This window comes from Megalops cyprinoides, chromosome 8 (genome assembly GCF_013368585.1).
Source record: "Megalops cyprinoides isolate fMegCyp1 chromosome 8, fMegCyp1.pri, whole genome shotgun sequence".
NCBI lineage: Eukaryota > Metazoa > Chordata > Actinopteri > Elopiformes > Megalopidae > Megalops > Megalops cyprinoides.
This window is the reverse complement of record NC_050590.1, coordinates 31,675,916-31,691,543: the sequence shown is the minus strand read 5'-3', so window position 1 is coordinate 31,691,543 and position 15,628 is coordinate 31,675,916. Positions and strand designations below refer to the sequence as shown.

Here is a 15,628-nt window from a genome sequence, read left to right as displayed (position 1 = left end):
TCACAAGCCCTTAGAGGGCACCACAACAGAGAAACTAGGGGACCCTGTCATCATAGTCACCCCTAACCTGGCAGGATGAAACCACTTTGTTCCACCAATGTGGACTCCTGGTCGCTGTTAGATAATGGCACAGCTGGGATCAAACCCAGCCCATAGGGATCAGGCTGCCTTTGGGACAAATGCCTGAACTGACAGAACAGCTCAAGACCTATCTATATTTATCATTTATGTTGTATTTCAGTATTTATAGCAAAATATGGCAGAGTATAGAACCGATAAATGACACAAACAATATTTCACATTTCAGTTATGTTATCTGAAGGGTTCATAAGATGTAATGTAGTGTTATGTAGTGTTGTAGATATGGGAATTGGGCAGCTGGAAAAGATTTCAGATTCTCGACAAATGAATCCAGTAACAGTCCCTATAAAGTCAGACGCAAGAAAAGGTTTCGCAAATCTGTAGAATATTTGCAAGCTCCAGACTCTCATTGGCACGAGATTTCTAGCCTATTATCTTCAGGGGAAATCAAGAACTAAGGCAATATTAAATTTAACAAAGAAATAAAATGTCCTCATAAGTATTTTATTCATATTATTTAACGGCAAAAACATTCAAATAATTATTTTTGTTGCTTTTAAGTTGACTAAGAGTGGAAACCATCCCACAACAACATTATTGCTTTCAACGATTTATTGGGCATTTCCACATACAGAATGAACTATGAAAAATATCACCACTACTGTTCTTTTGTAGCACTTAACGTGCCATCAAAATCACCTGAGATCTCCTGGAAGGAACTGGCCTTACCATTAGGAGTATGAAGCTTCACAATAACGACATACTCAGTGGTACATTCACTCCTAAGTGCATTTAGCATTTAATTCTGAGATGCTTTATAAATATAGGCCCAGGTTACTATTAACATAGCACATGTTTTAAGATTCTCAGCAGACAGTGACCCACTCTGCATCTTCATGCAGAAAATGAAGGGCCGGGCTGGCTAAAGGTATAGGCCACATAGGTGGTTGCCTAGAGCACCACCTTCCTGAACTGCGTAAAAGATTACAGTCTCATTTCTAGAGCATAAATCTGAACGACACAAATGAAAAACAGTACACAAAGTTGTCTTGTTTGAAGAAATTTTATTTTTTTCTTACCATTTCTCTTATCCTCCTTGTTTATCACAAAGGATATGAAATACGAAAATACGAAATCCTAATCTCGCCTAGGGCACCAAAATGGCTAGAGCCAGCCCTGAGAAAATGGGTTAGAACACAATGGCTGCTAGAACACCAATATAGATCTAAATGGTTTCTGAATTTAAGCAAAACTGAAAGGAAGAGAAAAAACTTATTGAAAATAATATATGAACATTTAAAGTACTACATAATTTCATTAGGAAGAACACATCCCACTCCCACAATTTCCCGAACTACACAAGGCAAGAGCCATAAGCCATGCCCATACCATCTGCTTATCAAGACATTTTCAGAAATGGAGCCATTGAAAAAATGCCTCGTGGTGGCCGTGGCAGCCATTTTACTTTCCGCCATAACCAAATTATGTATTTTGCATCATATCTCCTGAACTAACCAAACATGATAACACAGAAAGGTGATGTCTACCCCTATGTTTTGATGGTCAAATATAGTAAATTCCCCACTTCTGTCTTGTCTGGGACTTTAAGCTGTTAACTTCATAGCAGTCCCATACAACATCCACTCTGTGGCCCCTTTCAAGTTTCTCTTTGATATAAGGTATGAAGATTTTGCTGGAAAAGTCATTGAAGGTTTTAGCTACGGCTGGTTTCAGCATGTTGATGACTGCTGACCCATCTAGTATTTGGATCTCACTGTCTGGGGCTTTCTAGGCAACTTAACAGATCAGCCTTGTTTCCCAAGCGTAGTCCACTATGAAGGGAGAGTGATGGAGGGTAAGCCTGATTTTTGTGTTTGAAGAAGTTTTCCACATTCCCATCACGGGTCTGATAGGCGATGTAGAGGCTGGAAAACAGTGCACAGTCATTTTTCAGTGATTTTTCAGTGAGTTTAGTCTTGGACAGTCCTCTTATTGGAGCTGTTTTAAAAAGAGGGAGCTTGTTCCTCCCTAAAGAGGTGGTGATGGGTTTCATGCCCTGCATCCTCTCTGCAACAAAAAGTTTGTACTGCTCTTGGCCCATCCTCTCTGCTACCCGAACAGCATCCACAACAGCTTGGTCTGCTAATTCTCTTGAGTCCAGCTTCAGAAGGTTGTTGCTGTCCTCTGCAAAGGGGTTTCCCATTTCCTCAATCACGGCAACTAATGCACTCACATATCTTTTGAATTTCAGCTTTTGGCAGGACACTTTTGGCCTGTTCATGATGTCTGTTTTCAGAGACCCTTACTGCTGAACTCCATGGCATTCTCAATCTCATCAATCACCCGAGAAACTTCTGGTCCAGCAACGGTCCAGTGACAGAGAGAATCCTGGTTTTGCATCAGACCAACTGCTCCTCCGCCTCCCTTCACTGTAGCATTGTTTTGCTCATGCGCTTGATCTATAGCCATTGCTGAAAACACTTTTTGACTCTTTGTGACTGTGAATTTCCCTGTCAGAAATTCCTTTGCCACACCTGGATTGGTTTTGGAAAGACCTGCCATGTCTTTAACATGAGCAGGTAACCAGTGTGCATAATTTGAATCAAGGTCACATCCTACTCTGCAGTCAATCCCATTATTTGGGCTGGTGGGATGCTGGAATAGTGAAATTCTTGTGCCAGTTGAAGATGTAGAACTAGGTTTCTGGTCTATGTTGTCCACTGCTGCTGTTGTGAACAATCCCTCTCTCCATGTCGTTGGACACACCACTTGCTCTCTGTGATACAGCTCACTCGTATGGTTGCCCATTACTATGGTGATGTCCATCACTCTGTCATATGATATTGAGAGTCCTAGCTGAAAGAGTGTGTCGACAAGTTCTTTTCTTCATGTCTTGGCATGAACACTGAGTCCCACATACACTGGTAAGGGAGTTTCCTGTTCCTGGTTGTGCTCATGCCTCCGAATGCAGCTGTTAAACTGAACAAGCTGAGCTATGCTGAGCACAGCTTAAGACACACCCTCAGATTGAGATTTGATGTCAGGGCCATCAAGAATAATAGAATCAATAGAATGACAGCCTCATCATCAAGACTGTGGACTAACATAATAGACAATTCTGGCCCCAAAGAGTGATTGTAAATTAAAGATTACAAGAAATATGCTTGAAATTTCATTCTGCATCTTCTCAGATGCTGCGATTATATTGTAATCCTTCTCACAACGTCACTGAATTCACCATTAACTATTCACCTGAACAGTTTATGATGTTGTACCTATATGGTATCATTGTACTCCTTGACCATCAAAACATAGGGGTAGATCACCTTTTTGTGTTGTCATGTTTAGTTCAGGAGATATGATGCAAAATACATAATTCGGTTATGGCGGAAAGTAAAATGGCCACCATGGCCGCCACGATGCATTTTTTCAATGGCTCCATTTCTGAAAATGTGATCCTGTTTCCCTTTTATGTAATTTATGTCATTTTTATATATTATAATATTGTTGTTTGTAATTTTAGAGTTTTGTAATTTTTCATTCTCATCTATTTTATTTATTTAACCTTTATTTAACTAGAATAAAAACCCATTGAGATATAAAGTCTCTTTTGCAAGGGTGACCTGGCCAAGAGAACAGCAGGGAACATTAAAACAGTTCCATGACATTACATTACAAGTAAGACATTACAACATATAAATATACAGCAACATAACATCAATTAAACGGTCCAGACTATAGGAAACATTTACACTCCTCCTGCACAGCATTGTGAAGCAAATATTTAAACTCACCGAGGGGCACTAATACATTTAAATGTAGCATACTTTGTAGACTATTCCATGCCTCTGGTGCACAATAAGAAAAAGCAGTCTTGCCTAATTCTGTAATAGCCCTGGGGACTCAAAGTAGTAACCACCTAGCAGACCTTGTTAAATAACTGTTAGTGGAGAAAGACAGAAGACTACAGAGGTAAGGGGGTAGTTTACCCAACAGGCCTTTGCATATGAAAACATACCAATGTAGCTGTCTGCGTAGGGACACTGATGTCCAGCCCACTAATTTGTATAAGGTGCAATGATGGGTGAGTGACTTGGCATTTGGCATTGGCATGCATGGTAGACTGAATCCAGCCTATGCAGCACAGAGGAGGCTGCATGCATATATATTATGTCTAAATAATCAAATATAGGAAGAAATGTGGATTGAACAAGCTTCTTCTGAGCTTCAAATGTAAAACAAGCCTTATTACGATAATAAAAACCAAGTTTAAATTTCCTCACGAGATTGTCAATATGGGTTTTGTAGGACAGTTTGTCAATATGGGTTTTGTAGGACAGTTTCTCATCTAACCATATACCCAGGTATTTATAAACTGGCACCTTTTCAATGGACGTACCCGGCGAAGTAACAATGCTAAAAGACTCTGCTTGAGAACAAGCTCTGGTGAAAGTCATGAATTTTGTTTTGTGTGCATTCAGGACTAGCCTGAGACCATGTAACGAGGTCAGTAGTGACAGACATGCAGTCTGGAGCTCCTCAATGGCTTTAGGCACAGAAAGAGCAATTGTGTAGATGACTGTATCATCTGCATACATGTGCAATTTAGCTGGATGCATCCCATTGCCTAGGTAATTGAATAAAACAGGAGCTAAAAGTGAACCCTGGGGTACACCTCTTGATATATTGAGAAAACTTTACTTATAATTCTCAGCAACAACACACTGTGTTCTGTCTGTAAGATCCTTTTTAAACCAGTTTACAGCCCCTTCACATAGGCTAATATTATGAAGTCTAGCTAACAACAGCTGATGATCAACTGAATCAAATGCCTTTGATAGGTCAACAAAAAATGCAGCACGGTGCTGTTTTTTATCAAGCACATTTATGATGTCGTTTGTCACTGCCATGGCTGCAGTGATAGTGCTGTGCCCTGATCTAAAGCCAGACTGCACCCCACTCAGAATGTTGTTTTTAAGTAAGTAATTCTTGAGCTGAGCATTCACTAAAGATTCAAGGACTTTGGCCAATATAGGAAGCTTGGAGATAGGGCGGTAATTATTTACATTTGAAGGGTCTCCATCTTTTAACAGGCGGAGAACATAAGCTGATTTCAAAACCTTCTGTATGGAATTGGACAAGAGGTTTAAGTAAAAAATGTGAGCGACTGGCTCGGCAATAATAGGAGCTGCTATCTTTAAAAGGTAAGGATCCAAATTGTCTGGGCCTGCAGACTTTTTAGGGTCTATGTCTTTTAAATCATTGTAGACCTCATTGTAAGAAATGGTCTCAAAATTAAATCATTAACATGAGGCCCTGTATCAGTGCTCACTGTAACAGGGCATCCATTAGATGGTTGTGCCACATCACCAAAAGATGTGTGTTTATTAAAAGCCTCTACAATTTCAACTTTGTCCTTCACTTCATTAGAATCAATCATTAAATGGTTTGGAAGAACAGGACATACATTAGAAGCTGAAACTGTTTTAATCAATTTCCAGAATTTAGCAGGGTTATTAAGGTTCTCTGTGATTGCTTTCAGGTAGAAATCTGATTTAGACTTCCTGATCAAACTGGTGCACTTGTTTCTTAGAGCCCGAAAGGAGTTCCAGTCAGCAGGTGCTTTTGTGCATCTAGCAATAGCCCAAGATTCATTTTTCAGTCTGATTAATTTAGCTAATTTATCAGAGAACCAGGGATTGTCCTTCCCACTAATTCTAAATTTCTTAACAGGGGCATGTCTATCACAGATGGACATAAACTTCTTTTGAAAGTAGTCCCAGGCAGAGTCGACATCTGGAATCAGATTTACTCTGTCAATATTATGGAACAAGTCATGCAAGAATGCCTGCTCAATAGCAAACCCTCTTCCTTTACTTGCATGATCGGTTCTATAAACCGTATAGCCATCAATAGAAATCGAATTGTTTGATACAGATTTCTTAAGCCAAGTTTCTGATAACACTATAATATCTGCATTTGTGGTATTTTCCCAAATTTTAATCATATCCATTTTTGGATAAGACTTCTAACATTAAAATGAATCAACCCAAGACCTGTTAGTAGAGAATGCATGGTATCTACCGGGCCAGGGTTTGGTTGCACATTCCGAGAGATCAAGAATAAAAGCATTACAATACATCTCAAATTATTAATATGAGAGGACTTTAAAAAAGCAACATCAGTAATAATAAAACGAGAACGAGAAGAGTCTTCAGATACCATTAAAAAGTCATGCAAAAGTTTGAGACTTTGAAGGTATGCAGTGGAGTTTGTGAATGATATAGGTACAGCTGGAGAAAGAGACCGAGTTCCTGATGGAAATGGCATGAGGGTCTCGTCGGGATATTTACAAACTGTTAGGAGTGAATGGAAGAGTAGCCACTCACCCTTTGCTGATTTTGTCCATTTATTCCAGGATGGCAATGAATGAATAGCAAACATAACAGCAAGTACATGATGTTTGCTCAATAGTTTATTTGGTCGATGAAAGTAACACAGAGCCGTCAGCGAGCCGATAGCCAGCGCTCCGTGGAGGCCAGATCCGTGTGAATCGGCGCGTTTCAGGAATTTCCTCAAAAGACTGACCTCGATGGTACAACTTTGTAAGACGCTCTCTCTATTGGTTCTTTGGCGATCCTCGTCAATTCGCCTGTTGATGCCCTGTTGGAAGTGTTGTGTTGACTCGCTTTTCCTACGAAAAAATCATTACCAGGTTCTCCAATCTGGCAACCTCTTCTCCGCTCCAGCTGTAGGCCGGCGCCACACCAGTTGCGTCCCGTGTGCGTGACGGTCGCGGAACGTCATGATTTTCATTTCGGCGCCCATGTTAACAGATTAGAGAAGCCACACAGCCCGCGTGAGCAGCGCCGCTTCATCTAGAGATTCGGAAGGGAGGCTATTTTTTCCGCGTGCCGCGCGCGGTTCTCAATAGACAGTGAAAATGATCTGTTGATAGTCATATTGACATCGTACTAGCAACATTACACCTTTCACTACAGTTTCATTGTCTATATCTGTAGAAAATGTCACAGACATGAAAAATATAAATATTTAAAAGCGTAAATAGAGTAAATGGTTATGCTCGCGAAACACCGCAGATTGTCTGTAGTTTGTGTGCTTGCGAAAGCTACAGCATGAGATTGCTCTTGATAGCAAGCAAAGTTATCTAGCTAGCTAGCTAGCTATCTGCCCCATCTAGCAAGGTAGTTAGCTAGCTAATCTATCTAGCTAGCTAACTAACGTCAGCTAGCTTGATAATGAGCTGCTCACCAGGCAGCTAGCTAGTTAAATGTAAATCATTATTGTAAAAAAGCCTTGTAGGAGTAGCATCTTTTCTTGATTTAGTTGGCATGTGTTTGTTGATTTGTATTTGAATTTCCTCAAATAAAAATAACTTGATGATTGATCTAACACCTTTTATTAAGTTTTTGTAAAAAAATAAAAAATTAAAACAATACTTACAAAAGAAACATACATACAAACAAATCAGCTACTTACAACTGGACTATCAGGTCTCACATTTAGCACAAGCAGGTTCCAGATGAATCACATGAAGAGATCAGGCCCCTGCTGGTGCTGAGCAGGCATAAGCTGTTCTGACTTGACTGTTCTCCAGTCACTCCAGGGCCACTCAAGTACACCTTGTTGATTTTGATGCACTCAGTTGACTGATGGAATGTGGTATGGGCCTGGAGGAAGGAGTGGACTGATTTCCGTGCTGCCTTACCTCTCTGGATCTCCCCAGGTCCTGCACCTGCTGCCGTAAGATTCCCAGTTCCTCGTCCACGTATATCATTATGCTCTTCATTCGCGTGTAGCTCTCATTGAGGGTCTCGACAGAAGAGACTTGCTGAAGCAAGCGTCTGTTCTCTTCATCCAATCTGGTGCGCTTCTCCACTTCTGCCTTTAGCTGCTGCGAAAGCTCATCCATCCTGGATTTCATTTTGCTGATGGCATCCTCTTTATAATGCTTAATACTGAGCACCTGTCTATGCACCAAGCTTTGCAGCTCCATCTCCCGATTGAGCTTTTCCTCCAAATCTGTTTTCTTCTCTTTGGCCTTGTCAAGCTCCTGCTGCAATATTGCAATCCTGTCAGTTTGCTCTTTGCCTGTGCTTGCCAACTTGGCATTCTCAGTTTCCAGCAAAAGCACAGATTTCTCCAGTCGCAAAACATTTTTTTCCATGATCTCAGAGGATTGCAAGACCTGTTGCAGCTTTTGGGAGGAAGAGGCATTCTCCTGCATCTGAGTTCTCCTATCCAGAGTACTCTTCAGTATCCGGATGCAGTGCACTAATTGGGCATGCTGACCTTCACTTTCTTTGAGCACTTTCGTAAGTGTATTAACTTCCATCTGCATATGAACTTTTTCTTCCTTGAGATTGTTGCAATACCGAGTCTTCTGTTCAAGTGATTGCTCACACAACCACAGTTTCTTCTCTGTACCAGCCAGTTCCTGCAGTAGTACTCTCTCTCTCTTGCTTGCGTCACACTCTAGCAGCTTCTGGAGATCAACATTTCTGGTGACCAGCTCCCTCCTGTCCTCTTCCACCACCGGTAATGTCTCTGCATTATCAGATTGCCTTTTCAGGTTACTGAAGTGAACCTGCATGTCCACTAGCTCCTGTTCTTTATCTTGTGCTCTTTTTGTGGCCTCATCCAACTGTTGTCGGAGCATCGTTGCTTCTTTCACCTCCCCCAGCCGCTGCAGGGCATCTTGCAGAAGCTTACTTTTGGTAGCCTCTTCCTCCATGTCCAACAACTCCCTCTCCCTCTGTTGGATATGAGCATTTGGTGTCAGCAGTCTTTTCTTCTGCAAATCCTGACTGATCTGTTCATCAGAATCTTTCTTGACCATTGTGGTTTTCTCTAGCATGCTCTGCAGCTGTGTAATTCTGTTCTTCTGTTCTTCAACTGAAGCCTCCATTCTTGACTTTTCACGTTCCAGTTGGATCACAGACTCCTCCAGCTGCTTGACCATCTTCTCCATTTCAGCATTGGCTGAGAGGACCTCATGTAGTTTCTGGGAGGAAGTGATGACCTCTTGCTCCTTGTCACTCAAGGTGAATGTCAGATTGTGAAAACGGTCCTCTAAATGGGTAAACTTGTCCTGGCTTTCCTGCAGTCTTTGTTCAAGTTTGTTCATATCCATCTGAATACGTACTTTTTCCTCTGCAAGCTCACAACACTGGTAATTGCTGTCTTTTAGTGATGCCTGACAAATTGACAGTTTGGATTGGCTGTCAGACAGTTCCTGCTGCATCTGAGAAAGAGTGCTCTCTCTGTCTGCTTCTCTACAACTGAGCAGCTCCTGGAGATCTGCATTTTTAGAGGCTAACTCTGTGCTCCTCTCTTCTAACATTTGTGTCCTCTCCTCATAACCTTTCATTTTAGTCAGAGAGTCGTTTAAGCAGCTCTGCATGTCCCTCAATGCCTGCTCTTTCAGCTCTGTGTTTTCCTGGGCCTCTTTCAATTGCTGATGGAGCATTGTGCGTTCATTTTGCATCAGCTCTATATGATTCTGAAAGGCTTCTTGCTGAGCGTTAGCCTTACTGATCTTCTGCCTCTCATACAACAGCATGGCCTCCATTTCTTTCACCTGTGCCTGTGCCTTTAGGAATAGCACATTTTGCTTCTGCACCTCTAGAGTCAGTTTTTCTTCCAAATTTTTCTTCATCATCATGGCCTCTTCAGCTTCCTTCTCTAATGCGGTGATTCTCTTCTTCTGATGTTTAGCTGCCTCCTCCAGTCTGAGGTTCTCATTCTTCATCTGCTGCACAGACTCCTGCAGCTCTATGATAGTCTTTTTCAGGTCTGTGGAGGCTGTCAGATAGTTCTGCAGCTTCTGGAAATAGGCCATAATCTCCTTGTCCTTGTCATCTAGGGCACTCATTATTTTATTGTTACAATGTTTCGTTTTTATGTATTTGTCCTCACTGTCCTGCAGCATTTCCTCAAGCTTCTTGATGTATGTTTCCATGCTCAGTTTTTCTTTCTCAAGATATTTGCATCGGCGAGCATTATCTTCAAGCGATGCTTCACAAATTGACAGTTGTTTTTGGTTTTTACTCAGCTCTTGTTGAACTTGCTGTAGAGTGGTCTCTCCTTCAGTTTCTTTACAATGAATACGCCTGTGGAGCTCTTCATTTTGAGAGACTAACTCTTTGCATCTCCTCTCCAACACCTGTACCTTCTTCTCATTGTGTGCCTCCATTCCAGCCAGCGTCTCTCTTAAGGAATACTGCATGTCCCTCAGTGCCTGCTCTTTCATCTCTGCATTTCTCTGGGACTCCTCCAGCTGCTGATGTAGCATCTGCTGCTCATTTTGCATCAGCTCTATCTGATCCTGAAGGGCCTCTTGCTGAGCTTTAGTCTCGCTGACCTTCTGCCTCTCATACAACACTGCCTCCATTTCTTTTAGTTGTGCTTGTCCATTTAGGAACAGCACATTCCGATTCTGCATCTCTTGATTAAGCTGTTCCTCCAAGTCCTTCCTGACCATCGCAGACTCCTCAGCCTCTTTCTCTAGCATGGTGATTCTACTGCTCTGCTGTTTGGCCAGCTCCTCCAATGTTGCAGTCTGCATCTTTGTCTGCTCTCCAGATTCCTCCAGCTGCTTGATAGTTCTGTCCAAAACTACCGTGGCTGACAGGGCCTCCTGCAGCTTCTCGGAGGAAGCTACAATCTCATGATCCTTGTCATCTAGGCTGCACCTCAAGTTGTGGAGACAGTGCTGTAATTGCCCATTTTCCTCTTCCTTTTCCTTCAGCATTTGCACAAGAGAATCCATAGCCCTCTGCATGCAAAGTTTTTCCTCTTGGATATCATTGCAATTGCGAATTTTGGTCTCAAGTGATGCCTTACACTTCAAAAGTTGTGCTTCTGTGTCAGCCTGTTCCTGCTGTAGTTGCAATAGATCAGTCAAAAGCTCCTGGAGCTCTGCATCTTTAGAGGCCAACTCTTTGTTTCTCTCCTCTGTCATCTGTATTTTCTCCTCATTGTAGGCTTGCATTTTAGCCAGTGTGCTATTTGAGGAATCCTGTAGTTCCTTCAGTGCCTGCTCTTTCGCCCCTGCATTGTCCTGGGCCTCCTGCAACTGCTGACGGAGAGTGTGACACTCATTTTCCAACAGCTCCTGCTGCTCCTGCAAGGCTGCTTGCGGTTCTTTAACATACTCATTTTCATCTAGCAGCCTTGCCTCCATTTCCCCCAGCTGTGTCCCTGCATTTGAGAACAGCACACCTTGTTTCTGTTGTTCCTCCAAAGCTTTCTTCAGCTTTGCAGCCTCCTTAGCCTCCTTCTGCAGCGTGGTGATTCTTCTAATCTGCCGTTTGGCTACATCCTCCATTTCTAATGGCTTTACAGATTCCTCCAGTTCATTGACAGATCTTTCCAAGACTGTTGTGCTTGACAGAGCCTCCTGCAACTTACTGGTGGAAGCCACAACCTCACGATCCTTTGCGCCTAGGGAGCGCCTCAAGTTGTGGAGGCAACGCTTTAACCGTGCAATTTCCTCCTCCTTCTCTTTCAACTTTTGTTTGAGCGAATCCATGTCCTTCTGCATGCAAAGTTTTTCCTCTTGGATATCACTGCAAAGGCTAGTTTTGTCCTCAAGTGATGCCTTACACTTCAACAGTTTCACAGCTTCTGTGTCAACATGTTCCTGCTGTAGTTTCCATAGAGCATTGAGAAGCTCCTGGAGCTCTGCATCTTTAGAGGCCAACTCTTTGTTTCTCTCCTCTGTCATCTGTATCTTCTCCTCATTGTAGGCTTGCATTTTAGCCAGTGTGCTATTTAAGGAATCCTGCAGTTCTTTCAGTTTCTGCTGTTTTATCTCTGCATTGTCCTGGGCCTCCTGCAGCTTCTGACGGAACATCATACACTCATTTAGCAACAGTTCCCGCTGCTCCTGCAAGGCTGCTTGCGGTTCTTTAACATACTCATTTTCATCTAGCAGCCTTGCCTCAGTCTCCCTCAGCTGTGTCCCTGCATTTGTGGACAACACACTTTGTTTCTCTCGTTGCTCCAATATCCTCAGCTTTGTGGCCTCCTCAGCCTCCCTCTCACGTATGATGCTTCTGCTGCTCTGCTGTTTGGCTGCCTCCTTCATTTCAGCGTTTTCAAAGTTCAGCTGCTGCACAGACTCCTCCAACTGTTTGATGGTCTTTTTCATGTCTGTGGAGGTTGTCAGATACTCCTGCAGCTTCTGGGAACAGTCAATAATCTCATTCTCCTTGTCATCCAGGGCATGCTTCGATTGTACATACTTGTTCTCACTCTCCTGCAGCATCCCCTCAAGCTTGCTGATATACTTCTGCATGTCCAGTTTTTCCTCCTCAAGACTGTTCTGATGTGTGGCTCCCTCCTGCAATGTGGTTTTCTCAATCTGCAGCTGTTGTACAGACTTTTCCAGTTGCTTCATCTTAAGCTCCTTAGTGTTTAAGGCACCCCTCTGTCTCCGGATACAGCGCATTGATTGTTCATATTGGAGTATTATCTCCTGCAGTCTTTCCTCTAGCATACTCTTATCCTTCTGCATATGCAGGTTTTCCTCCTCAAGCTTCCTTTTTTGACGACTGATCATTTCTACTGACTCCTGGCAAACTGACAGTTTCTTCTGTGTGTCATTCAGCTCCTGGTATACCTGGTTCAGAGCGTTCTGTTTGTCAGTCCTCTCTACCTCCAGGATCTCCTGGAGTTCTGCATTTCTGGAGGCCACCTCTGCGCTCTGGTCCTCCAACATCTTTACTTTCTCCTCCAGCTGCTTGTGCAGCAGCATGCCCTCATCTTGCAATGCCATCCTGTGCTCCACTTCAGCTTGGGTCAAGCCCACTCCGACCTCCAGGGAGCTTCCTGCCTGTTTCTCCTGCTCCAGCTCATCATTCAGTTCCATGTTTTTCTCTATCACTGCAAGTGCGGGGAAAGCAGCCACTTATATTCTTTGAGTGGATACTGAACAGCACTGATTATGACATCACAGTACTTCAGAATTATATAAATACAAACATTAGAATCCCTGTTCACTGAAATCCAACCCCAGTAGAGATTACATTTTTTAGTTCTTGTTACACCTATTAGTCCATACAATTAACTTGCCAAGACTGTTTTTTTATCTGTCAGGATTATTTATGGTTAGAGTAATTATTGTAGTTTAATAGCATAATATTAATAATAGCATTAATACTGCTAATGCTATCGGTTAGTTTATAATACTGTACTGTATTTATAATACTGTATCCAACTGTTACTGCTTTGTACTAGTAGCTAGCTGAACCGTTTGTAAGTGGGTCAGGGCCGTAAGTATAATATATATTGGGTGGGGGGGGGGGGGGGGGGGGGGGGGGCTCCCCCCAATATTCAAATAAGCTCAACCCCCAACCCCCCCCCCCCCCCCCCCCCCCCCCCCCCCCCCCTCCCATTTATTGATATAAAAAAATATATAAATAAAAAAAAATGCTATGCTACGACAGACAACCACGCACCGCCGTCCCAAATAATCGTTAGCAAATTAATCATAACCATAACTAAACTTAACAACTTGTCTACTGCCGGTTCTAGTATTACGATGTACTGCAGTTCTGCGTGTGGTTTGTCCAAGTGGTGTTGCCGTTCCCCTGCAAGCCGTTGCTCGATTGCTGTGGTTAGGCACAGTTATTGTGAAACACTGTAGTGTCTCTCTATTTCATTACTTTCAAATGTATTAAAAAGTGGAAAACTAGAATGTAATATGAGTGTTACGTAGGCTATATCACTGTCGATTGTGATAGTTGTTGTAAAGTGGTTTGAAAATGATAATTTTTTGAATAGTTATCGTCGTGCCTGTCAGAACGTTAGCTAGCTACCATACATTCCGTGCATTAGCTAGCAAACAGTCCATACCTTCTGAGCATATTCCACTCGCTAGCTTTGCGTACAATTAGGATCCGTTAATGTTCCCATCAGTTGGAACACCGTACCAAAAATAACACTTCACTTTATCCAGGACATGCATGAAAAGGTAACGTTAACGTCAATACGTCCACGTTGCGCTGGAACTGTGTGGAAATAAATAATATGTTGCTTAAAAAGTGTCAGTTATTGCATGGAGTGGAAACAAACGTTTTTGGTGAAATCGGGCCGACTTGCGATCGCTAATCAATCACATTCACAATCACACATTCACCCAGCGACCAACAGTGGTGCTCACGAGCGTATTCAACTCACGTTATTGTCTTTATTACGTAATATTTGTCAGAAAGCCCACGTGGAGTCTGAGTAAAGTGTCAATCATTTATGTCGCGTTGCATGTGTAATTTGCGTAGACAGTAGTAGCTTTCATTTATTGCATATTCGTATAGTATACTGTATAGCTGTACTTGCTTATGATAAATATCATTATTAGTGTTTGTTTGATTAAAGTGCAAGCAGTTTTAATACAGTCAGCTTTCATTCACAGTGAGTGTCATCATGAGCGAGAGGAAGGGTGGCAGTGACATTCGTCAGTTTTTGGGCAGCCTCAGAAAAGAAGAAAAGTAAGTTGAGAGCAGTGAGAAAATGAGTACCAGTCAGATGATTGAAGTATACAGTACTACAAGAGATGTTTCTTTATATAATAATCATTGCCATTCAGATAAGAAATGGTTAGTAATCCATTCCTGAACATCATGGCAAGAAACACCGCTTGTTTACTGATAATATTTCTTTCGTGTTCACTCTGGTACATTCAGAGTAAAGAGAGAGAGGGAGAGAGAGAGCATGAGGATGCCGGCAGGGCAGAGAGAGCAGGTGACATGGAGGTGAGTGAGAAAAGGAGCAAATATTGATGGTTAAGACAGAATAATGACATCACAACAGTCTAATCCTAATGTTATTTTAAGATGAGAATTTCCTCTAAGTATGGCTTCTCATGTGTACTTCAGATAATACAATCAAACAGGGAGAGTGAGTTTGAGACAATGACAGACAGAGAGAGAGAGCAGACAGGCAGGTGAAGATGAAGTTTCAGGAGAGGGAGGGGAAGAGCATGGACCTCGCCCAAATCAGCCAGATGTGAATGTACTACCTACTCAAACCATATCAAATAGGATACTCTACTTTCAGGAGAAATGGTTTAAAGATTATACTTGACTCCACTACAGCTGATCCTTAAAGGGGGTCCTCTGTGTTTATTGTGCTAAATACTTTGCCAAAAGTCTGTGTCAAACTTTTTACAAGACTGGCTTTCAAAACTGGCAGAAGGCACTGGAGAAATTTAGTGCGCATAAAGACAGCCAGTGTCACAAATTAGCTGTGATGACTCGGATTCAGGAGCCAAAGCCTGTTAATGTGCAACTTTCACATGAGCTTGAAAGACAGTAGTGACAAGCGAGGACAAATCTTATGAAGATTGCTGGGGGTGTGAAGTACCTGGCGTGGCAAGGTCTGGCTTTTCGAGGCGTTGATAAGGAGAGTGGGAATTTCAGCCAGCTTCTAAAGTACAAGGCAGAGGGCGATGCAGAGCTGACCACCTGGCTGAAAGGTCGCTTTGATTTCACCACTCCCCAAATGCAGAACGAAATTTTGAAGC

At 42.4% G+C, this 15,628-nt stretch overlaps 1 protein-coding gene across 1 annotated transcript; it reads right to left on the bottom strand.

The window, feature by feature from the left end:
- On the bottom strand, positions 1 to 12,976 carry LOC118781662 (early endosome antigen 1-like). Its single transcript, XM_036534670.1, has 2 exons — positions 7,811 to 12,976; positions 1 to 9 (listed from the first exon to the last, which is right to left on the bottom strand). Exons 1-2 carry the CDS (start codon positions 12,974 to 12,976, stop codon positions 1 to 3), a joined length of 5,175 nt encoding a protein of 1,724 aa, XP_036390563.1.
- Between the last annotated feature and the right edge of the window lie 2,652 nt (positions 12,977 to 15,628).

Excerpts from the sequence above, each read along its gene's own strand:
- LOC118781662 (XM_036534670.1), bottom strand. The coding sequence starts at position 12,976 with ATGGAACTGAATGATGAGCTGGAGCAGGAGAAACAGGCAGGAAGCTCC.